This window comes from Botrytis sinoallii (genome assembly GCF_014898435.1).
Source record: "Botrytis sinoallii strain Bc 23 chromosome Unknown BSIN_025, whole genome shotgun sequence".
NCBI lineage: Eukaryota > Fungi > Ascomycota > Leotiomycetes > Helotiales > Sclerotiniaceae > Botrytis > Botrytis sinoallii.
In genome coordinates, this window is record NW_024066052.1 from 537,542 (window position 1) to 560,122 (window position 22,581).

At 43.7% G+C, this 22,581-nt stretch overlaps 7 protein-coding genes across 7 annotated transcripts; 5 read left to right on the forward strand and 2 right to left on the reverse strand.

The window, feature by feature from the left end:
- Window positions 1-2,117: 2,117 nt before the first annotated feature.
- EAF02_010467 (uncharacterized protein) lies at window positions 2,118-3,065 on the reverse strand (the record flags this gene model as incomplete). The annotated part of the gene is made up of 2 exons (XM_038906515.1): window positions 2,118-2,514; window positions 2,584-3,065. 2 exons carry the CDS (start codon window positions 3,063-3,065, stop codon window positions 2,118-2,120), a joined length of 879 nt encoding a protein of 292 aa, XP_038753779.1.
- A 564-nt stretch (window positions 3,066-3,629) lies between these two features.
- EAF02_010468 (uncharacterized protein) lies at window positions 3,630-6,159 on the forward strand. The gene is made up of 4 exons (XM_038906516.1): window positions 3,630-3,733; window positions 3,830-4,649; window positions 4,696-5,028; window positions 5,079-6,159. The coding sequence occupies exons 2-4, from the start codon at window positions 4,607-4,609 to the stop codon at window positions 5,993-5,995; spliced, it is 1,293 nt and encodes a 430-aa protein (XP_038753780.1). The 5' UTR covers window positions 3,630-3,733; window positions 3,830-4,606; the 3' UTR covers window positions 5,996-6,159.
- A 271-nt stretch (window positions 6,160-6,430) lies between these two features.
- Window positions 6,431-8,872, forward strand: EAF02_010469 (uncharacterized protein; the record flags this gene model as incomplete). Its single annotated transcript, XM_038906517.1, has 12 exons — window positions 6,431-6,483; window positions 6,551-6,732; window positions 6,815-6,897; window positions 6,948-7,332; window positions 7,385-7,544; window positions 7,595-7,745; window positions 7,795-7,860; window positions 7,912-8,020; window positions 8,073-8,091; window positions 8,142-8,338; window positions 8,399-8,478; window positions 8,705-8,872. 12 exons carry the CDS (start codon window positions 6,431-6,433, stop codon window positions 8,750-8,752), a joined length of 1,533 nt encoding a protein of 510 aa, XP_038753781.1. The 3' UTR covers window positions 8,753-8,872.
- A 286-nt stretch (window positions 8,873-9,158) lies between these two features.
- EAF02_010470 (uncharacterized protein) lies at window positions 9,159-12,450 on the forward strand. The gene is made up of 8 exons (XM_038906518.1): window positions 9,159-9,426; window positions 9,632-9,684; window positions 9,737-9,880; window positions 9,943-10,911; window positions 10,960-11,067; window positions 11,507-11,635; window positions 11,687-11,842; window positions 11,921-12,450. Exons 1-8 carry the CDS (start codon window positions 9,314-9,316, stop codon window positions 11,971-11,973), a joined length of 1,725 nt encoding a protein of 574 aa, XP_038753782.1. The 5' UTR covers window positions 9,159-9,313; the 3' UTR covers window positions 11,974-12,450.
- A 264-nt stretch (window positions 12,451-12,714) lies between these two features.
- EAF02_010471 (uncharacterized protein) lies at window positions 12,715-14,740 on the reverse strand (the record flags this gene model as incomplete). Its single annotated transcript, XM_038906519.1, has 7 exons — window positions 12,715-13,145; window positions 13,196-13,321; window positions 13,367-13,819; window positions 13,968-14,044; window positions 14,140-14,336; window positions 14,378-14,662; window positions 14,717-14,740. 7 exons carry the CDS (start codon window positions 14,738-14,740, stop codon window positions 12,715-12,717), a joined length of 1,593 nt encoding a protein of 530 aa, XP_038753783.1.
- A 1,590-nt stretch (window positions 14,741-16,330) lies between these two features.
- Window positions 16,331-16,849, forward strand: EAF02_010472 (uncharacterized protein; the record flags this gene model as incomplete). The annotated part of the gene is made up of 1 exon (XM_038906520.1): window positions 16,331-16,849. The coding sequence occupies one exon, from the start codon at window positions 16,331-16,333 to the stop codon at window positions 16,847-16,849; it is 519 nt and encodes a 172-aa protein (XP_038753784.1).
- Window positions 16,850-16,998: 149 nt separating this feature from the next.
- Window positions 16,999-18,093, forward strand: EAF02_010473 (uncharacterized protein; the record flags this gene model as incomplete). Its single annotated transcript, XM_038906521.1, has 3 exons — window positions 16,999-17,347; window positions 17,421-17,574; window positions 17,652-18,093. The coding sequence occupies 3 exons, from the start codon at window positions 16,999-17,001 to the stop codon at window positions 18,091-18,093; spliced, it is 945 nt and encodes a 314-aa protein (XP_038753785.1).
- Window positions 18,094-22,581: the final 4,488 nt, after the last annotated feature.

The window sequence follows — 22,581 nt, forward strand, 5'->3', positions numbered from 1 at the left end:
CTCGATACCCTTCTCGTTAGAATTCGTGGTGGACCAATTTCTTTTTGTAGGTTGGAACTGGAAAGAAAAAAAGGAAATATTCACACAACCTACCTACCCTACCTATTTTTCGAGGCAAGGGAGTGGAACATAAAGAAACCTCTTTCTCGAACAAACTAAAAGATCAAGATCAAGATAATTGTACTTAATGTATTCTACGTAATTTTCTTCAAATTATGAGAGCGCCTGTTCATTTAAATGGCTTTTGTTCTTTGTTTTTTCCTTTCTGATTTTCCTTTTTCATCTTTTTTTTTCTTTTCTTTCCAACCTTTTTCATTTTCATTTTTGTCTGCCTCTCTACTTCTTGGGAAGTGAAGAAAAGGCAGGTTTACAAAGTTACGGATATATGTGGAAATAAGACCACACACACACAGAGCGAGAGAGAAATTACCTTACCTTAAGGACTTAACTTTTTAAAGTTTATGATGAGATTAATGAATGATCTTAATGTTTTTCTTATTGAAACTTTTGAGGTCTGTTTTTTTGTGAATTTTGAGAGTGTGAGACTTGGGATTGGGTTGTGGTTGTGGTTTGTGGTTGTGGTTTGTGTTGGTTGTGTTGATTGTGATGTGAATTTGGATGTGAAATTTGTGTTTTGGATGTGTAATTTGAATCTAGACATGTACATTTGAGTTTTGGATGTGAAATTAGATATGAATTTGGATGTGTATATGTACCTATGTACATGTAAATCTAGACATGCATGTATGTGCATTTGACAGATGTCAATCAGTCAATCAATCAATCAATCCGTCAATCAAACAGATAGATAGACAGATAGATAGATAGACGGTAAATTTTCGTAAATTTAAATTAGATTAAAACGGAACTTGGAACGGGTAGGGTAGATCAGATGAAACGAAACGATACGAAACGAAACGAGGTGGAGTGGGTATGTGATTTTGATTTGGATGGTTCGTCTGATGTTTTGAGTTTGGGAGGGATGGGATGGGATGGTTTGGGAGGGATGTTTTGGGTTTCGGGAGTTATATGGGGATCTTGGGGGGGAGAGAAGGCGAGGGGAGGGGAGGGAAGGGGTTCATATGTTTGGTTTGGTTTGATTTGGGTTTGGATTTGGGTTTGGGTTTGTTGCTATGAATAGATGGATCACTGGGCTTCTGGGTTGGTGAGTAGGGAGGTAGGGAGGTAGGTGTGTTTGTGGGGTTTTTTGATACGAGATGAGATGAGTTGAGAGGAGATGAGATGAGGGTTTTGGAATGTCTTGGAGTGGTGGAGTGGTGGAGGGTGGAGAGTGGGGTTTTGAGGGCTGGGAGGAGGTGGAGGGGGCGGGTGGTTGCTTTGAGTGTCTTTGAGGATTGGGAGGGTTGAAGGAAAGGGATTTGGATATTTGGAAGGTTGGGAGGGGTTGAGGAAAAGGGAAGATGAATTTGAAGAAATGGATTTGGTGGGTTTAAAGAGAGGGTTTTGGAGGGTTGGAAGGGGTTGGTTTGGGATTGGTGGGGAGGTGTGGAGGGGGATGAGGAAGGATAGGAGAAGCTCAATTGAGGTTGGGGGGGAGAGAGGTGTGTCTGGTGGTAGGTATGTTAAGAATGCAACAGATCGTTGGTGCGGTAAACTACTCTCTACTTGGTCGGGCGGGCGGGTGACTGGATGATTTGCATGGAACGCGATAGATACCTAGGTAGAGGGAATATTTGAAAAGGGGATTTCACACCTCGGGGGTTATCCCAGAATGTGGAAGTGAGGCTTCATAGCTCGAATCAGAAAGATGTATGTTGGTTATGTCGTGGTATGGGGTGGGTGGAATGGCGAGATCCTTAATCTTTGGAACCATAAGACGGGCTTTCTACTACGAGGTTATATAAATAAATTGGTAGAAATGAAAGTTGTGTGCTGGGATGGAGGATGGATGTTGTGTTGGAAGATTGGAAAAGGGGTGTGCAATAATTCAAGGCGTGCACATAAATCATATTGATAAGTGGCGTATGCTTGAAAAGGACACTGATGGGACTAGAATAAAGGGCTTTTACACCCCTTCCAAATGTTCTAGTATCGAGGGCTACCTACAAAAATGGACATTCGCGCCCCTGAAAGTCATATTCCGCCGTGTGAATGCTTCACATGATTGATTCGGTAAACATGTCCTTGCTTATTTCATCTGAAGGCGCAAGCTCCTCCATTCCAAAATGTCCCGTGGATACAAAATACCAAAATTCCCCATACAATTCAACGGCTACTTCGAGATATCCCTTGTAATCCTCGTCCTTACATTGCCCATTCTCAATCTCGTCCTCAATTTCGTCCTCAATCTCGTCCTCGTCGGGTTCGTACGGAGGCCAGGAATGAGTGTCTACAACATAGACAAATGGAATTTCGCCTTTTGCTGGACCTTCCAGAACAGACGCAATGACTTCTTCATTAACTAGGAGAAAGAATGCATGGGTTGGATTCAAATCAGGGTCCATATTGTGAGACGGATTGTTATCTCCAATACCAGGAACATCTGCAAACTTGCTTTATAGTAGTCAGCACTTATATCATATGTGCCAATGCATCTGGACTGGCGAAACGGCAAGCACATACATGTTTAATGAGGTCATATCTGCACCTTCATCCGCGTCAAACCACCACAGCTTCCACAAGAACCTGGCACCATCTGGATCCACACCATGTTTTGCTTGTGCCTCCCACTTCTTCAGAATCAGCCTATCAAACTCCTGTCGAAATAGATTCCAGCGAGTAGAGTCGCACGCACTGTAACATGTACGATAGGATACCGAGCCAGTGCAGTTGACAGGACACAATGAACTAGATTGTCCTTCAACCACTTCTTTGATCAATTTCACCCAGTGTCCATCGTATTCTAAATTTGGGCCCGAATCATGCGCAGGGTTAGGATAGGTTATGTTGAACGTGGTGGGCTTCTGCGGGAGTAGTCGCGGTGAGGAGGTTGAATATAGGAGCCTGTTCAAAGCACGATGAGAATAATGGTGATCAAGATTGCAAGATGATTGAGGCAATATTAGCGCTCGACGGGAAAGCACTGCTTGGAGAGCGCGACGCATTGTTGAGGTGAAGCAAGGCTATGCAGTCATGGTCAATGCCTGCATCAATAATAAAAAGGCAAAGGTAGGAGAAGTTTCGCCCTAGAAATTCACTTGAACAGGGTACAATAAGTTAATTAGAAAGTGAATATACTTTTCTGGCGAATTGTCATGGTAACAATAGCCGGCGATTCTCAACTTGATTGGTGCACTTTAGCTCTCGTCTCATGTTTGGTTTGAGCCATCTTTTCCTATCGTTCTTTCGAAAGATTTCCTGCATCCATGATCACTTGATTCCTATGGAGTTTTTCTTCCAGTAACTTTATGATCGCGTATCACATCCAAAGATAGTCTTACTATCAAATGTACGTTGGGTACTCCATGGACGTTCCAAAGAATCGTGCAAGTACCTACTAGGTACGGTGGCCACAATCGAGAGATTGACGAGCCAATCGTCGTGATTGTGCCAAGTTGCTTCGTCTTGGCTACCGTACTGCACTGCCTCGACTGCCTCTCCCACGTTTGTCGACGGGACAAACCCAGACCGCCGAATTGTAATTCTCTTATTGTATTACTATCTGAAGCTTCTATGTGGTTCAACGTCACTCAGCCTTCAAACCCCAATGTCAACAATGCCGGCAAGGGGAGAGTCCGAATCACCTCGTGTGTCCACACCTTGGCTAAATAAGGTATATATGGAGTTATCCCCGGTTACGTTGACAGCCACGCTTGGCAATCGATTATCCGAAAATTGAGTTCATCATGAAGTTGACATATCACATCAGAACATTGTTCCGCCGTGCAATGCAGGAACCCATTTCGCTACCGACACGATAAGATCACCAACATCACTCTTCACATACCCATTCATTTGGTAAACTGGGGTACGCTTTCCATCTTTCAATCGATTTGCCCCAGTTAAAAGCGGTCTAATTGAAGCTTAAAATTGCTTAAATTTGCTTAAATTTGCTACCCTTGCTTACTACAAGCCAAATTAAACGAATACGGCACCTCATGCATATGAGAACATCGCTAAGCTGGCGATTAGTGCTTCGTGAAGCTATTGAGTTTAAGCTTGTACTGTAGGTTCTAGATTACAAGTCAAGTAATGATCCCGGAGAACGTCTTCCCGTTTTTCTCTGGTCCACACCTTGGCCTGCTTGATCTTCAAGTTTCTACAAAAGCCTCTGGTGTCACTGTAACATCACTCGGATGTCACAGAGGACCATCTCTACCTGCAAATTCTCGACCCATGATTCTGCGTTCGTCGACGCCTTCATTATTCGTTCCCAATACAAATAATGTTTCCTCAAAGACATGTTTGGGAAAGACCACGCGGTTATGTTATCTCTTGGTTAGCTTCTCATGCTCTCGCCAAGAGAGGCTGTGTGGTTGTCTTGATATGTCACTTATCTTTAAGTTTTGCCATATTACCCCTCACCAAAGTAGTCTTTATTAACCCGACTAGAGGAGCTAGTGCTAACGAACATATAAACCGTTATAATTCCTTCATTCTTTCATAAGTTTTGTCCTGTTCAGTAAATCAACTGCACATAAATTCAATGATGTTTCTTTCACGCTTTTTGGCTGGTGCTATTCTGGCGTGTGAGTGATATTTCCCCTGCTTCTACAGTCACCACTAATCGATTAGCATCGATAATATCCGCTCAGAATGTCTCCTACTGTACGGGTGACGTATGTTTTGCCGTCAACATACCAGCCTCGACTGCTTCGAGTGGCTCAGGGGGTATATATATACAGATGAGTGGACCAGATACAATGTCTTGGATAGGCATTGGACAAGGATCCGCTATGAGAGGTGCCAACATTTTTGTAATGTACGCCGATTCGACTGGGAGCAATGTCACAATCAGTCCTAGGCTCGGTGTTGGGCATGTAGAGCCAAATTCCGACACTTCTGCCCAGGTCACTTTACTGGATGGTTCTGGTATAATAAATGGTCAAATGGTAGCCAATTTTAGATGTATGTTCGGAATCAAAACTATCTGGCACCTGTTCTAACCATTCAGGCAGGTTCAAATTGTGATAGCTGGAGCGGTGGGTCTATGAGCTTCACTGATTCTTCCTCGTCGTGGATCTGGGCCCATAAGACCGGCGCTGCATTATCGTCCAACAGCGTTGATGCAGATATCGAATTTCACGATGCATACGGAGTAGCCACTTTGAATTTACAGACAGCCACCGGCGGAGAAAGCACGAACCCATTCTTGACGGTTGGATCCGTTTCTACGCCCAGCCAAACATCCTCTGGCGCTAGTGATGCTGCGATTGGATCATCTGACATAACGAGAGTGACCATCGCACATGGCGTTTTGGCTTCCCTTGCCTACGTTATTCTCTTCCCTTCAGGTGCGATCGCAATTAGGATCTTTAATTTCCGTAATTTGCTATGGCTCCATGCCGGCTGGATGGTTGGCGCTTATATAATTGTACTTGCGTCACTTGGAATGGGGGTATGGATCGCACACATGTCTAATCTCCTCGGCAGCACCCACTCAATCATAGGCCTTGTTGTTGCCGGATGCTTACTACTTCAGCCTATCACTGGATTGACGCACCACATGTTATACAAGCGTCACGGTGGTTCCAATGTTGCAACTTATCCCCATGTTTGGTGGGGCCGTGCGGTTATTACTCTTGGTATTATCAACGGTGGCTTGGGTCTGAGGTTAGCTGACAATAGTAAAAAGGGTGAGATCGCATACGGCGTGATCGCGGGTTTTATGTGGGTTTTGTGGGTAGCAGTCATTCTTTTTGCAACAGTGAAGATCAGAGAACGTCGTGGCAGTGGTATGGGTGGATCTGGAACCTCAGTAATCAGGGAGAAGTCAAGCACGGAAGGATCCTACTTCCACAATAACTCGTCGCCTCCTCAATCTATGCAGGGAGTACATGATCCTGCTAGATCACCTACATCTCATCGTACTTAGACCTTATAACGATTTTTCATACGTCAAACTGGGACGCTTATTTATGATAGAAGCCACGAAGCCTGTATAGTAGGGCTGGATGCTAGTAACAACACAGGATGGGTCTTGGAGGGGGGGGGAGTTTTTTTCATATTGTTTTTAGCGAATATTTTTCATCCTCATCTTGGACAATGGTTTTTTGACACGGTATAATTTAACTAAATTAAATTCATTTGTTCTACCACTTAAAATCTTGATTCTACTTAATTTATTCAAATCATAACGAGATTTCAAAGATTCTCACGTGGTAAATAAAGATTGAGGGTTGAGTTTCGCTACGGCCGATTACATAATGGCACTGTATCCTAGCATCTTAATCTTAAAGAGTAGTGATTCCCAATCGATATTGCTCCCTCGCAAATTATAAACAATTTTCTTCACATCACCAATTTCATTATGGGAGTAGGACGTGTGCTCGTCATCGCGGGTTCTGATAGTTCCGGTGGAGCGTTAGTATTCCGGCATCCTCCCTTTCCGCAATTTTACCCCGCCACAGACTAATGGTTATCATCTCAGCGGAATTGAAGCCGACCAAAAAGTGATTGCTGCTCATGGATGCTATGCTATGACTGCTACAACAGCCTTGACGGCTCAAAATACTCTGGGTGTTGAGGATATTCATTATGTTCCTGCCGAGTTTGTTGGGAAGTTGATTGATGTGTCGGTTGGGGATGTGGGGGTTGATGTAGTGAAAACTGGTAAATTACCCGATGCTTATATCTGAATTGACGATGAGATGATCATGAATCCGGATAGCCTAGATACTGACGATATGTTAAGGTATGCTAGCATCTGGAGAAACAGTAGAAGTGGTGGCAAAAGCATTAAAAAGACATCACGTGAAATCTTTGATCGTTGATCCTGTGCGTTCATTTTCCCAAAATCGATGTACAAGTTGTCTGACATCCAAGAGGTAATGGTCTCTACAAGCGGATCACAGCTTCTGCCTTCTACAGCAATCCGCCAGCTACGAGAACTTCTGTTTCCCTATACCACTGTTCTCACACCCAATGTGCCTGAAGCGCAACTACTCCTTTCCGATGCTGGCAAGTTTGTCGAAGAACCTAAGAACTTGGATGACTTGAAAGAGATAGCGAAATCAGTACAATCACTGGGCCCAAAATATGTACTAGTGAAAGGAGGTCATCTGCCTTTACAGAAAGATGGAATAGTAGCTACCAAGGAGGAAGAAAAAGAACTCATGGTTGATATTTTGTACGGAGAGGGAGTCATCACAGAAATCCGGACTAGATATCAGAAATCGCGGAACACCCATGGAACGGGATGTTCGATGGCTTGTGAGTTTATTATTCATGTATACCTGGTGCAACAGAAGCTAAATGGGAGTAGCCGCCATTGCTTCGAACATTGCGAATGGACTATCTGTGGTACAAGCTGTGAGAAGTGCTTGTCGATACATTGAAGCAGGAATACGAACAGCGCCAGATTTGGGGAAGGGTAATGGTCCGATCAATCATTTCCATTCGACTTACACCTTACCTTTCGCTCCGTAAGTCTATCTTCCCAAGTGATGCTAAGTTCCTGAATTGATCATTGCAGGGGTCACTTTGTGGAATACCTTCTGGACAGACCGGATGTTAAAGGAGCGTGGCGAGACCATACTGAGCATGCATTTGTTAAAGGACTTGGAGACGGGACCTTACCACTGGAGTCATTCAAGTACTACCTTATTCAAGACTATCTTTATCTTGTCTGTCAGAGCACTGAAACTTTTATCTATCCAGTCTAACAAGTTACAGGTGCAATTTGCTAGGGCTACTGCTTTAGCTTCGTACAAAGCCAAAACTATGGAAGGCATTGCTGCAGTATGAATAAGAACCCTTCCTGGATATGGTGTGTGCTAACTCTTGATAAAGTCTGCAGGTATCGTGCTTCATATCCATCGGGAGATGGCGCTGCATATCAGTTACTGTGAGGGTTTTGGTATGACAAAAGCAGAGATAGAAGCCTGCGAAGAGAGCCAAGGTAAGCTTCTTCGCGTTCACAAATCGAATTAATTTTGACAGTACCGAAATAGCATGCACAGCATACACAAGGTACATGAATATCTCTCCCTTGATAGCAATGATATACTAAAAAGTGATAGGTATGTTCTCGATATCGGACAATCTGAGGACTGGTTGGCTCTTCAAATATCCATGGCGCCTTGTCTTATCGGCTACGGGGAGATAGCAAAACGATTACATGCAGACCCGAAGACAAAACGGGAAGGAAATGTCTATTGGAAATGGATAGAAAATTATGTTGCAGATGATTATACGGAAGCAGTGAAAGTTGGATCAGGTATGTGACAGAATAACCCTACAACTCATGGGGATTGGACACTATTGACCATTTGGGCAGCTTTGCTTGAAAAACATGCTCTGCTGCAGTCACCCCACAGGATAGAGGAATTGGTCAAAATATTTGTTCATGCAACAAAGGTACGCATCTTTTAACCAGTTGGAATACCTTTTTCAGAGATCGAAAAGCTGCGTACTTCCATACGCTTCCCCTGACCTGGAACCTGTCTGCGTTGTAATATGGGGGTAGCAAACACACCTGGATAACGGGCGTAAGAGGAATATCTACCGTGCAGCACAGAGAAAGCCTCAGAAACAACACAGAGGCGAGAGAAATACACATAGAACATTTACTATTGCCTTGCAGATGGAGACCGGATTCTGGGACATGGGTGGCGGTGGAGGGAAAAATTGAAATGTAGAATCTTCAAGGTATAGTACCGGGTCCGCAGTAGGTAGCTCTAAGGTACGAGGGTACGTACAAAGTACGGAGTAGAAGATAGTAACGACGGCAAGGTAAAAAAGCTTTCAGACGTGGATGTACCCAGTTAAGAGGGATAGAGAAAGAAAAATTGCATTCAGAGATTTACAGTATTTTGGAACAATCTGATTGTTTTGATTGGCTGAAAGAAAAAGAAAAATTCAATTGGAGACAAGATCTTATTTCAGGGTCCAAGAACAAGAAAAATGGATAACGCTAAATCCTGATTGGGCTTAGTCACACGTCTCTCATGCTAATCCCAAAAGAATATAGCGTAGCTTCCTTTCTACTTTTTTTTTACTCAAAACCTCTTCTTTCCTCACCTTCCATTGCTTTTTGACTTCTTCTCATCAACAACAATAATTTCATCTGCCAGACTTCTTCTCATCAACTCAAGAAGTCATTTTTGCAGTAATCATCAAAGCAAATCTCAAATCCCCATCATAACATCACACTCTCTTTTCAAATTTCTCACTCTCAAAAACTATCGCAAATATGTCATATGGAGGAGGATATGGTGGCGGCGGCCGTGGTGGCGGTAACGGGTACGGAAATGGAGATTCCTCATATGGCAGAGGCAACTCTTACTCCAATGGATATTCGAATGGGTATGCAAAAACCTACGAGTTTAGATATTGTTGATAAGTTTTCGCGCATCGCGTTACATTGTGTTGAGTGTGTAGGAGATAAGGCTAAGGCTAGCGTTTCGCTTTGAAGCCGAAGCCTAATCTCTCATCGCCATCACAATGTAGCACCATTTTATTTCATTCATTCATTCCGACTTGCTGGTATTTACTGACGTGTAATTCATAGTGGATCTAATGGATACTCTGGAGGCGGTGGAGGTGGTTACGGAGGTGGCAGAGGTACGCAAACAAATTTTCACTCGATTAGAATCACCACTAACAATTTTCACAGGCGGCGGAGGTGGTGGTGGAAATGTCAACGGCTACTCTGGAGGTGGTGGTGGTGGATACGGAGGAGGTGGCGGATATGGCGGAGGTGGTGCTGGTGGAGACCGCATGAACAACCTTGGTGCTAACCTCCAAAAGCAAAACTGGGGTGAGTTCGAAAGGCTGTTGATGAATATTCCGCAAAAACAAAATGCTAACTTCCATACGCAGATCTCAACACCATGCCAAAGTTCGAGAAATCTTTCTACAAAGAGGATCCAGTCGTTGCTGCTCGTTCAGAAGAAGATGTTGCCAAATTCAGAGCTCAGCACAACATTGCCGTTCAAGGCCCAAACATTCCAAAACCCGTCGAGACATTCGATGAGGCTGGATTCCCTGCATACGTCATGACCGAAGTCAAGGCCCAAGGTTTCCCAGCGCCTACTCCAATTCAATCTCAAGGTTGGCCTATGGCTCTCTCCGGACGTGATGTTGTTGGTATTGCCGAGACTGGTTCCGGAAAGACCCTCACCTACTGTCTTCCAGCTATCGTACACATCAACGCACAACCACTTCTCGCTCCTGGTGACGGCCCAATTGTCTTGGTCCTTGCACCTACCCGTGAGTTGGCCGTTCAAATTCAACAAGAAATCACCAAGTTCGGAAAGTCATCACGTATTCGCAACACTTGTGTTTACGGAGGTGTTCCTAAGGGTGGTCAAATCCGCGATCTCGCCAAGGGTGTTGAGGTCTGTATTGCCACTCCAGGTCGTCTCATTGATATGATCGAGTCTGGCAAGACTAACCTCCGTCGTGTTACATACCTTGTTCTCGACGAGGCCGATCGTATGTTGGACATGGGTTTCGAGCCACAAATCCGTAAAATTCTTGGACAAATCAGACCAGACAGACAAACTTGCATGTGGTCTGCTACCTGGCCAAAGGAAGTTAGAGCCCTTGCCTCTGATTACTTGAATGAATTCATTCAAGTCAACATTGGTTCCTTGGAGCTCTCTGCTAATCACAGAATTACTCAAATCGTCGAAGTTGTTTCTGAATTTGAGAAGCGCGATAAGATGACCAAACATTTGGAAAAGATTATGGAAGATAAGGATAACAAGATTTTGATCTTCACAGGAACCAAGCGTGTTGCTGACGATATTACCCGCTTCCTTAGACAAGATGGATGGCCTGCGCTCTGTAAGTACTATTGTGAACTTCCACGTGAACATCACTAACAAAATTTAGCTATTCACGGTGACAAGCAACAAAATGAGCGTGATTGGGTATTGAATGAATTTAAGACTGGCAAGAGCCCGATCATGGTTGCTACTGATGTAGCTTCGCGTGGTATTGGTATGATTAAAACCCCCTCCCCCCTCACAGCAACGTTCAGTAGCCTTTTTAGTGGTGCTTTACTCTCGACGCTTCGGCGCTTCCTAGATTGCGTTACATTGCCCGGGCCCTATCGTATCTTTCGGTTCTCTAATTCTAGGGTGTCTTGGATCCTTAAGTGTAGCATGACCGTGCTGCGCTCGTAATTCCAAACTCGACAGTACTTTAACAGGTACCAGATATGGAATTGGCATTTCTTGACTTGATCAAGCTGTCTCCAAGACTCCCATTCCAGAGAGCCTGGATGTGTTGGATCACCTACCCTGGCATAAGCCGCATTGGACAGTTTCATGCCAGTCGCCGAGAGAGTATTGGATGCAGTCAAATGCAGCTTCTTCATGAGCCGCCCTGGACCGTTGCTATACCAAATTTTTCTGTTCTTGCTAACCCATCAATGAAGATGTCCGAAACATTACCCATGTGTTCAACTATGACTACCCTAACAATTCGGAGGATTATATCCATCGTATTGGTCGTACAGGTCGTGCTGGACAGAAGGGAACCGCAATCACTCTCTTCACCACTGACAGTATGTCTCCCGCCCGCTTTGAGGTTTACATTGGCTAACAATATTCCCTAGATCAAAAGCAGGCTCGTGATCTCGTGAACGTTCTCACTGAAGCTAAGCAGGTCATTGATCCTCGTCTTGCTGAGATGACCAGATATGGAGGTGGTGGCGGAGGTAGAGGTTATGGTGGACGTGGCTACGGCGGTGGCCGTGGACGTGGTGGCGGTGGTAAGTTATTCTAAATCCTCCTACCTTCTCACTCTTCCTTGTTCCATCAAACGATGGGACTAACAGAGCCGTTGGTAGGCAATTTTTCATCTTCTAACGCCGCTCCTTTAGGTGGAGGCAGACGTTGGTAAGATGTCTTATCCCGGTCGATCGAAACGGAGTTATAACAACCACGACTATCGATAACCATCTTTGATGACGACGAAAAGACGTATATTCATCCCATGGTCGTTTTGGCGTTTTGGTTCTCTTAAAAAGGGTAGGGAGGGGTAGAATTGTCTTACGTGATTTCTGCGCACCCTTTCAAAAATTCTTCTGTAATTTGACTTTACTTTCTCTTTTATTTTATGAAAAAATTGGGTGGCATTGCCATGAATTAGACTGAGGGTTGAGGCTCGATGGATGGTATTATAGATTGCTTCACATTTCCATGTCCATCTGACGAAGAGATGAAGGCTAGGACTTGTATGTGCTTTTAACTTGCGTTCCTTCTTTCATAACTAGATTGCTCTCTGTAGCTAGTTCTAACTGGAAAATATCTCGTATTAGATTAAAAATAGTATAAAAATATGAGATCGTTTTCTTCTCGAACATTGGCGTTCTACAATTCCTTGTTCAGTGTATGTTTTTTGTGCTGCTGTTTCTTGGGTATGGAAAGGTTCATCTGCAAACAAAGTGAAATTGGCGCAAGTTCTGCGAAAATTCCAGTTGGTGCCCATACATAAATCACAGTTTCATCAAGTAAGAGAGCAAGATGTGGTATTCTGAATAGTAAAATTGGAGCTAGCGATGAGAGAAGCAAGAAATATCTACTTTTTCCGCGCATGCTGTAGTTCCAAGGTTCTACCCACCTATGCGGTAAAATACCACAATTAACCAATGAACACAACCTCAGTGGGAGTGGTCGTGCTTGCACTTGTGCTTGTGAGTATGTTAGAAGCTGGAGTAGGCGCAGAAACACAAACAGAATCCCCAATTATTAGGAGCGTGCAGTTTTGAAGCACGGCTGGGTTCCAGGCAAGGAATTGCTCGAACAAAATCCCATATCGAAGCTCAATACTGGGGCACGTATCACCTGGCTGGACGGTATAGAACTCGCCGCAAGTAGAAACGATGCCCGATTGAGCAGGTGCTGGTGGTGCAGTCGCGGCGCTACTCGAAGTACCAACGCAAAAGGATCGAAAAGAGGTAGAATTCAACCCTGAATAGAATCCAGAACAATCGGGGTTTACCCATGGGTTCAAAGCGTAAAACTTTGGCAAATCGATGGCATGAAATCTGAGAGTAGCATCGCACGTGATGTCTGGAATTGTTTTAGCTCTTATCATATGCTGAAAGATGGGAAACATTTACCTTCTATATCGCCTCCGTACATAAATCCGTATGCATTGCAATTTGTGGCTGTACCAGGTGGGGCGTCAGTCGCAGTGGTAGCAATGAAAGGATTTTTGATGCTTGTCGAAGCTGAGACAGTGGCCGCTATACTTGTCAGGTTCAATCAACGTAGAAATAGAACTGACTTACATGGAGTAGGTTTATATCTTTGAATGCAGTAGCGATACCCGGGCGAAAGAGTACAATTTATAGGATCCTGTGCGGCCAACGATGGATTCCATGACAGGAAGTTTGCCAGTGTGATTTCTTCTATGCCGGCTACCCAGTCGCATTCATTGATGCTTTTCTCAATTTCAAGGAATGTAGCATTAGTGGTGTTCAAAGAATAGTATTCCCGATACTCGTAACAGGTGGGAATTGTGTCCGAAGCTACAGGGTCCAGCCATTTTATCGTTTTGTTTCCAACAACGGAGGCCCCCTCGCTCCAATACGGTGCACTTGGATAGAGAGTAATATCAATCGGCAGGAGGCAAGTCGAGGGCGGCGATGCTTGGAGGCAAGGATTTGCGGCAATTGTGGCTTTTTGAAACGAAGTGTACGTGGATATAGAGCCTACCGCTTCTACGCAGTAACTTTCGCCGGCTATAATGTTTGTGCAGTTGCTGTTGATATTAGGGCTTAATGGGTTAGTACCACAACAGTTCAACTGGTGAGTTAGGTAGAGGGGCTGACACACTTCAAAACTAAAAGTCTATGAGAGATATGCTTTGTTGAATAGACACCGAGGCACAACTATCTCCCGCTTGTATCACGTAGTATTTTGCGCAATAGATGTTTGTACCATTAGCGATTGTTGCTGGCACAGGCCTATATCGCAGTTAGCTAAGCACCTCGAGAATGTTGTTTGTAACCGTGTGCTTTGAGCCTCACTAATGATCAATAGCGAGAGACATTTCACTTACGCGGCAGTCATCATGGAATTTGGTGAAGTGTCACTGGTAGATGATTTCCATCCTCCTCTGGGGCTTATACATATTTCTGTGCCGTAAAGCTGGCCTAAGTTACCACATGCTATGTTGATATTTGGATTCCAGGAGCTGAGTTGTGTCAAAGTGATGTCTCCCGGGACGGTGGAAATGATGCTTCGACATGTGTCGTTCTACTGACTGTGTATACGTCACATTGTTTTGGTATACATACGGATTTTCCAGGAGCTGGAAAATTGGCGCAGTATGCCTGGAGATTATTCTCGTACAGCAATGAAAATGTAGATACGTTTTGAGCCCGTGCAATCGAGTTGCAATCTTCTCCAGCTTTGACTGTATATGGTGTGGCACAAGCAGTGGACGTGGCTGTGGCAGAAGAGATCGATGAACTGTTAAGTGCGATAGGAGTTGGCGATGTATAGGGATATCCTGTCTTACCACAGGATGATGTAGTGGAAGCGAATTCGAGAGCTGCATCAGAATGATAGCCATATGGTAACTAAGCTCAAGTTGCTGGATTCCTAGTGCGCAGTCGGAGCAGTTTTGCTCTGACGTTTCCACAGTTGAGTTGGCCCATGAGTCAAATACTGAGCTACAAAATTGGCCAGAAGAACTATGATTTGAGAATGCATCAGTCGCTGTACTTGAGAGTTGGAAAGGAGTTTGGAATTGAAGCTTACACATCCCTTCGACAAAATACATTATAATAGTAAATGTATTCATCGGCCCTACTCGATACTGGGTATGCAAGATCATCCAAAATTAGGATATCGGCGAGATTACAGATTTTTTTTGCAGTACTTTGATAAGCCTGTAAGGACTTCTCACATGAAGAAACACAAAGTGATGCCAAAGCATCCGAGTCCAGGTATACACCAGGATTCCACATCGCCGTGGGAAGGCTATCATCGCAAGTGATGGAGCTATTCAATGCGTTCAAACAAAGTGCAGATATGCCAGGGAAATTGACATCAACTAGTGAGTTCCCAAAGAATTGAGCATCAACAAGTCCAGTAAACATTAACAACAATGAAAATCTCAAAAGAGATGCCTGTCCGCCGCATCTTACGGTCAGTGCCATTATATGAGATAAGAACCAAGTTTTGAGATGTGTCTAAGAGAATAGTTCTGACGGACAATTTGATGCACGCAATTCTTTTTTGTTGTCTCTTGGACTGTGGTCAATACTCGTCCCTGCTGATATTATCTGCCCTCCACTAGCACCAATGGAGGTTCCCGAAATGATCAGGGCTGGAAAAAAAATCTATTTTAAATTTGCTCATGAACATTTTCTAAAAACAGCATGCAGAATGAATGAATAATTACACTAAAAGCTTCTCTCCGTTCGCGCGCCTAAGACTCTCTTTCTGATATTGGCCATCATAATAATAACTATTGCAACAAACTTTTGCACAGCACGTCCAATCTGCTGACCAAAATATCATAGCCTTCGTTTGACTTCTTTTCCTTTGACAGGTTTTTGATTTCATTGGCCAATTGCTAGCTAACATGGCTTTCCATGGCCCCTTCAAGTATTTTATTCTTTTGTTTTGCGGTTTGCTCGTGTCTACAGTCATTCTGCATACCTATTTCTTCCCAGCCTTGAACATTTTATCTTCTTATACTCACACCACTTCTAATTCTCAAGATGTTTTGCCGCCTTTGAACACCATCTCAAATGTTGATTCTCTAAGAAGAGATGATTTTTCCTGGCAGGTTCTCTTCTACTGTACTTTTGGTGTAAAAAAAACTAATTGTAAATCTAGCTCCGCAAGCAAACCTTGTGTGAATGGAGCTTGTTGTGGAAGTGCATTTCAACCGTTGTTTTGTGGTTATGGTGACATATACTGCGGTGACACTTGTGTCTCTAACTGCAGTGCTGTAGCGGAATGTGATAAAGATGCAAAGGTAGTTGGAACTAAATGTCCATTGAATGTCTGTTGCAGCCAGTAAGTTCCTGAATTTCTAGTTTAGTGATTTACATGCTTACCTTTTCGAACAGATATGGTTAGACAACCTCTTTCGCACATTTGTCCATGTTAAGAATTAACCGTGGTCTCAGGATTCTGTGGTACCTCCTCAGAGTTTTGCGATGTTTCTACATGTCAAAGCAACTGCGGAACACCCTCGCTTCCTGAAGGAAGAAACTCATTTGATGTTCGAAACAATGTCATCGGATACTATGGTAATATTTCCAACACTACCCGAGAAAGTAGATGTACCGAAATGGGATCTGCAAGCCTTGGAGTTGCCTATGAATATAGGACTCGGTGCAGGTGGTGTTGATAATCAAGGATTTGGATTTGTGCTTATTGATGGCCCTAGTAGTGTGGTGACTACTATGAGCAAACGAGATGGCTCGGATTATGTTTTTTTGGGCTGTCCCGTAGGGAAAAGCCGACGAAACGTGCGGATTTTCTGTAATTCTAATAGTCTCCCATCTAACTGTCATGAATTACTCGAAGGTGAAGTCGATGGAACCATTATCAAGCTACCAGAAGGCTGTGGTTCGGGAACATATGCTGTTGCTCACAGCCTGTCCTTATCCGATAATCAGAAGCTTCCTTCAATCTATACAGGCGCAGCGAATCGGACAGTATCAGATCTAGAAATCAGCTATGACTTCGGTCTTGTTAAAAGAGATGCTGGGGATGTCTACATACGTATTGACTACAGCAATCTCTAAAGTTATTGGAACACGGTCGTCAACAGTGCTGGCGAGTCGAAAAAAAGATCTACTGATGATATTTCGAAGAGATTTTTAGTCCAAAATGCAACATCATGGAAATGTAGTAGGTTTATTATCATTTACACTTCCAATAGTTCAAGATACTAATGATCTTAGGGTTTGATGATGTTCGAAGTGAAGCATCAGGTGACCTCGGCCACACTCTTTTCGCAAAAGCCTTCACATCTCCACTATACAGTAGCAGTAAGAGCTGTGAAGGTGAGGATGAAAACTATGCCTCCATCGGTTTCAGTGGAAATGTCTCATCAAAAGCCAGATTTGGTTATAGTTTTGTTGGTACCATTGTCTCGTTCAACATTGTACAGGCCTATGGTTTCTCACAGAGCGAGATTGAAGTAATAGCTATGCTTGACATCCAAGTATACGGTGGACTGAAGCTTCCTAATACCCAAGCAAATGTATTCCCTAGTCCAGTGACCTCCAAGGAATTCAGGCGTACCCGGCCTCATTCACATAAAGCCCAGTCTGCAGATTGTCGCCACACTAAATGCTAATATTGAAATGGCAGCCGACTTTGAGGTATTCTTCAATACATCCACACCGACCCCAATCACGCAATACTATCCTTCTTCTTTGGGGACTGCTAATGGTAGCTTTGAAATGCAGGCTATGTTATTAGGCGATGGATTCTCGGATTCAACGGCTGGCACGGCTAGATTTGGGTTTATGCCTACTATGCAATTGGACATTACAATCGATTCATACTGCACGGGCAAAGTAGAGATACATGAGAAATTAGTGCATTTCGCGATGCCTTTGTGGCCATTACATCCGACGACAAGAACTGCCCTTCCTTGCAAGCAGGTATTAGTGGTGCTCAAATTAGCCTGGAAAGTGCCGCAGGTTCTTTCACGCCCTGGAGTGGTGATGACACCTCTCAGCAAATATTGAGCCACACAAAGTCTTCCGATCTGCCGACGATATGTCCTAGATCATTCTCTGGAAGATCCATGATATTGCGAGATCTCCCTAATGATGTGATAAAATACCCCGCTCCTTATGTTTTTGGCAATTATTATCTCATCACATGTGCTGTGGGGCTGGGTGCAGGAGATTTATTTATTGGACCTCAACCAGGAGATCCAGAGTTCTGTTCCACTTCCCCTGAAATGTTTCCATATTCCGGGATATTCGATGACGATGGCTCAGAACTAGAATATGAAGACCCGGAAGATATTTGATGAGGTTTATGGCGACGTACGATTATATGAACTTTCCAGACAACGAGGCCATATTACAAACCGTCTACCTGGCCCTTCTTGAGGAGTTAATAAACTGGGAACGAAATCTTGCTCTGGCTGAGGGTATTTCGCAATGGTTTATAGAATTTGTGGACGATTTTTATAAGACTATCGATCTAAAAGCAAGAAGCTTTGTTATGGACAAGACAACGGGGATCATTCAGAAAGCTGGCGGGCTCACTAGGTCGGCGCGGATTCAGGAAGTAGCCGAGGCGATACAGGCCCAAATCCCTGGCACACTGAGAAGTCCATGGATGGATTCTATAGGCCAGGGACCAGGTGCTGATCTTTTCTTAGGTCAAGTACCACAGGCCGGATCTACATGAAGGCTAGCGAGTAGACAAATAGATAGAAGCATTGGGTACTTAAGTAAATCTTTCCTTAGATAGACGCTAATCCGAAGCACGTTATTCTTGACATCAAAGTCGGCATCTGGCCAAATAGCCAGTCTTCCCCTGATTTCTCAGGTTTTATGTACTCTCTATTTTGCTAACGAGCTTCTAAGAGAACACACGGATGTTATTCTGTCATTAAAAGTAAATAGATCCGCTTCGTTTTCTCTTGACGATGATCTAAACAATATGAGCGTTATTTGCAACCCAAGAGTACTTCGGAATTCTATTGGGAAAATTGGCGTGAGAAATAGGCCACCTTCACAATGCTACCCATTAATATAATAGTGACCAACCCTGCTTCTCTTCATTTTACCTTCCTAGGCCAACTTTGACCGCGCAAGTTTGTTACGACAACAGAGATGATTGACGACCTTGGCGAGATCAATACGTAGGAGCGTGAGATGAATAAGAAGAGGTTGAAAGATGTTCGAGCTGAAGTCCGTGATATAATGAGTGGTCATTGGTTATACAGCCCGCCGGGAAGTTGGGAAATCAAGTCGGCTTATGTCCCTCATCTTGGAACGATGAGGTAGGTTTTAATTCAACGGTTGCATTGTACTCATAAGACAATTTTGGTTGTTATTGAGTGTAAAAACGTTTGAATGTAGCAAGTGAAACTGGTCTACCTAGTAGTAATAATTGACGTGGACGTCTCTTTAAGTTCGTTTGTGTCTTCACATGATCCAGCGAACCGTTCTGCGGTTAAATTACCCCCAAACCTATCTAGCCCGATGCAATATCGCACCCAGGACAAGTCGGACAATATCCATCAAAATCTCGGTACCGGTGAGGGAGATGAGGAGGGTCGGACATTCCTTCTCCGATTTGTTGATCGCCTACCAGTATTAATCTTGGCAACGAACACAAAATCAACGTACAATCTTTGTGCCAGCTTCGCCAGCCAATACGCGGCAATTACTAAATCTTTTCCCACCTCATTGTGGATGTATCTAGTACGCCGACACTAATCTGGAGCTTGGTTTAGCATTTGATTTTTGTGACAACTTTAATCTTATGCTTCAACTGAGTGAGTGGGGACCAAAGGGTTTTCTTCGGTTTAAGAGGTGGAAGTATGGATCCGTATATGAGAATGAGAAATCCTTGACTTGTTATTGGAACCTCACAGGATGAAGGAGCTAACGAAAAACGTGTATAGTACAGCAAGTTACTCCATATGGCAAATATCTGATTTAGGATATAATCAGTCAGTTAACCGAAGGCTCTGAGGGAAGGATTGTATTTATCAATACTTGGTTTGGGTGGTACTAATTTCTTAACATGTGGCGCAAGCAGACCGTTTGGGATCAATCTGCGTTGCGATATGTAACCATCAAGCAAAACCCGTCCACTTGGAAAATCATCGCAATATCCATTGTCGGGACCGAATGCAACAACTGAGGCATTATTCTAATTTATTGGTGTTCAGCTCCTTCATATACTCAATTTTTAGTATCGAATGTAGAAATATCCAACTGCGCCGTCGTCATAAGCGACCAATCATTTCGCATCTAACGGCCCGCCTCGCGAGATATGAGATGAACTTCGGGACCGACAAGATGTCGATATGCAACAAATCTTTCGAAAGGAATGTCCAGTGGCTGATATCGGCGCTATATCCATTGCTTTGCGAAGCACACATGGTTCTAGATGTTTCGTTTGACTCGGGCAACCAAATGGTAATATATGGAGCTTGCCCCCATCATGGAAGTCAAAGGAGAATGCTTGTCGCCAGTGTTGGCAGCATTCTAGATTCAGTCTCTGATGGTTTATCCTAAATTTTCCTCAAAATCAGAAGATATGTGAGCTTTCTGGCTCTGCTTTCTTTCTCGTTGTTTCTTATTCCGTCAAGCCTATACACTTTTCCTACTGTTGCACAAATGCTGGAAAGGGGGCTTAACGATATTCTCCCACCTTTGATATTAAATATCATGTTCCCAAGTTCCCAAATACTCATAACACAATACAAACACAACAATACACAGGATACATTCTTGCAAGCTTAGCAATGCGGCAGTAAGAAGTTTGCTACGCCGTGATTGTTTATGCTGCTGATGTCAAAACTCGGACGCCGGGCTTCGGACGCATGCATTTTGTGATGTAAAATATTACAAAGCATATCATCAAGACGTTGTAGCTTCGGAACTTCAGTCAATTCTTTCATATCTCATTAATGAATCTGGCTTTGGCACCCCTCGTTCCCGTTGTGTCTTGCTTTCAGTCTCTTCTCTCACAATAATGCTATGCCACCAACTACCGCAAGTAGCAACCGTTGGTGCTTGAACTAATGCTAGATTTGATCTGGCATTCTTCCTTCAGTTCTCATCCATACATCATATAAATCTTTACATCAATTTATTACAGATTAAACAAGGAGACTCTCAATTCTGAAGCCAAACCATTGCTAAATGAAATTGACTACAAATGTTGAGAGTTGAGGAGCGCTCCGGTAGTCCATGCTCCCATTGTCACAGCGAGTCGGTACTCTTTTCAACCTTCGTTAATGAACATTTTATCTCTACGGTCTAAAAAGTGAAGGGGCTCATTCTATTCTCCGGCATGATCGCCCTCACTTTTATAAAATCCGAATTCTCCGTGTACAAAAGCAGCATGCATGCTCCCCCCACGTGGTTCGGACATACCGGCGAACAAAATACTCCGACTCGGTTTTAGCACAGGGCAGATCTAGAAACAACTTCCCATCCTCCCATCCAGAGGTGGACGGATACACGACTCCTTATCTCATATTCATCATAGCTGACATTACTCAATTCCTGCACTCTAATCCTCCTCTACTTCAAAAATTATGACCAACACCATCATTCATTCCTCAAGCAAATCTAAGCACGGCGGCATTCTTGATGTGAAAAACAAACGGCAATAGTCTATAATTATCGTTTAGACCCCTATGTACTCTGTCTTTAGCCTTATCCGCGTCTCCTTTTCTCTTGCTTGGCATTCCTCGAAACTACTTCAACATTCGCAGTGGGAAAAAGCAAAAGTAATACATACAACAGTGGGGATTCGCTGGTGGTCACCCACCCAACTACTAATCCACCGATCTGAAGCTTGTGTATGGCAGAGCGGACGGGATGCCCAATTCTCTTCAGTCTATGGTCGTATGTGACAGACTGCGTTGCATTTGAATATTGATACTAATGCTGAATCAAATCTCATTAGCAATCATCAATGGCACTCAGAAGGTCCAACATACCGTATGGTTTCAAGATGGAGAGTCTGACCCATTTCCACAAAGCTTCTCCGCGCGCCTGACATATTGCCTCGTCCTTATATACCAACTTCCAGAACGAGAGAGCAGCGATAGCTTGTAACATGCCTTGCTGGAAATTTCTCGACGAGCTGCTGAAGTGCCTCATGGGTAGATTTTCCAACAATCAGAATGTACTTCTCAGGACTGTGTCGAGATGTATCAAGTTTCGAACGGATAGATTTCCAAACATTGGCTGCTTATACCCTTTGCTTCTGCTCTGACAAACCATATAAGCCGTCAATCATCCTGGCCACTAATTGCTTAAAAATAAGGAGAACCTTTTGACCGATTTCCTCGATGACTTTGCTTAATCTGAGCTGCATTGACGAAGCTCTTTCGTGAGCGAGAGATCATGCGTATATCATCCGCTGAGAGATATCAAACTCTGATTCTACTTCATTCCAAGTGCTTAATTGCATATAAATGCACAAACAAGCGCATCTTCTTTAAAGAGTACAAGAGACCCAGCATGCGAGCAAAGACCTATCACTAGCTTTCCTGAAACAGTTATTTTTATTCTATGGGGAAGGAGATTACTAATTGGCTTCTACGCGCTGACACCATTCTATTAGTTTCCCCTCACGCCAACGCTTTCTACAACATCTCTGGTATCTCTTAGCTCTTTATACAGAGCTTAAGCCATGATTTATGAGGACGAGGGCATATTTGACGTCTTTGACAGGTTCAGCGTCGGACCTGGAGTCAATTGCTTTGTAATTTCGCATCAATGACAGTACTGACTCTGACTGTCACCACTGTAAGAAT

What these genes read in the sequence shown, in the direction of transcription:
- EAF02_010468 (XM_038906516.1), top strand. Translation starts at nt 4,607, where the DNA reads ATGATGTTTCTTTCACGCTTTTTGGCTGGTGCTATTCTGGCGT. An exon ending in GGCTGGTGCTATTCTGGCGT is followed by an intron (nt 4,650 to 4,695) that starts GTGAGTGATATT and finishes CTAATCGATTAG; the next exon opens with CATCGATAATATCCGCTCAG. An exon ending in AATGGTAGCCAATTTTAGAT is followed by an intron (nt 5,029 to 5,078) that starts GTATGTTCGGAA and finishes CCATTCAGGCAG; the next exon opens with GTTCAAATTGTGATAGCTGG.
- EAF02_010470 (XM_038906518.1), top strand. Translation starts at nt 9,314, where the DNA reads ATGTCATATGGAGGAGGATATGGTGGCGGCGGCCGTGGTGGCGGTAAC. An exon ending in TGGTTACGGAGGTGGCAGAG is followed by an intron (nt 9,685 to 9,736) that starts GTACGCAAACAA and finishes CAATTTTCACAG; the next exon opens with GCGGCGGAGGTGGTGGTGGA. An exon ending in AGATGGATGGCCTGCGCTCT is followed by an intron (nt 10,912 to 10,959) that starts GTAAGTACTATT and finishes AACAAAATTTAG; the next exon opens with CTATTCACGGTGACAAGCAA.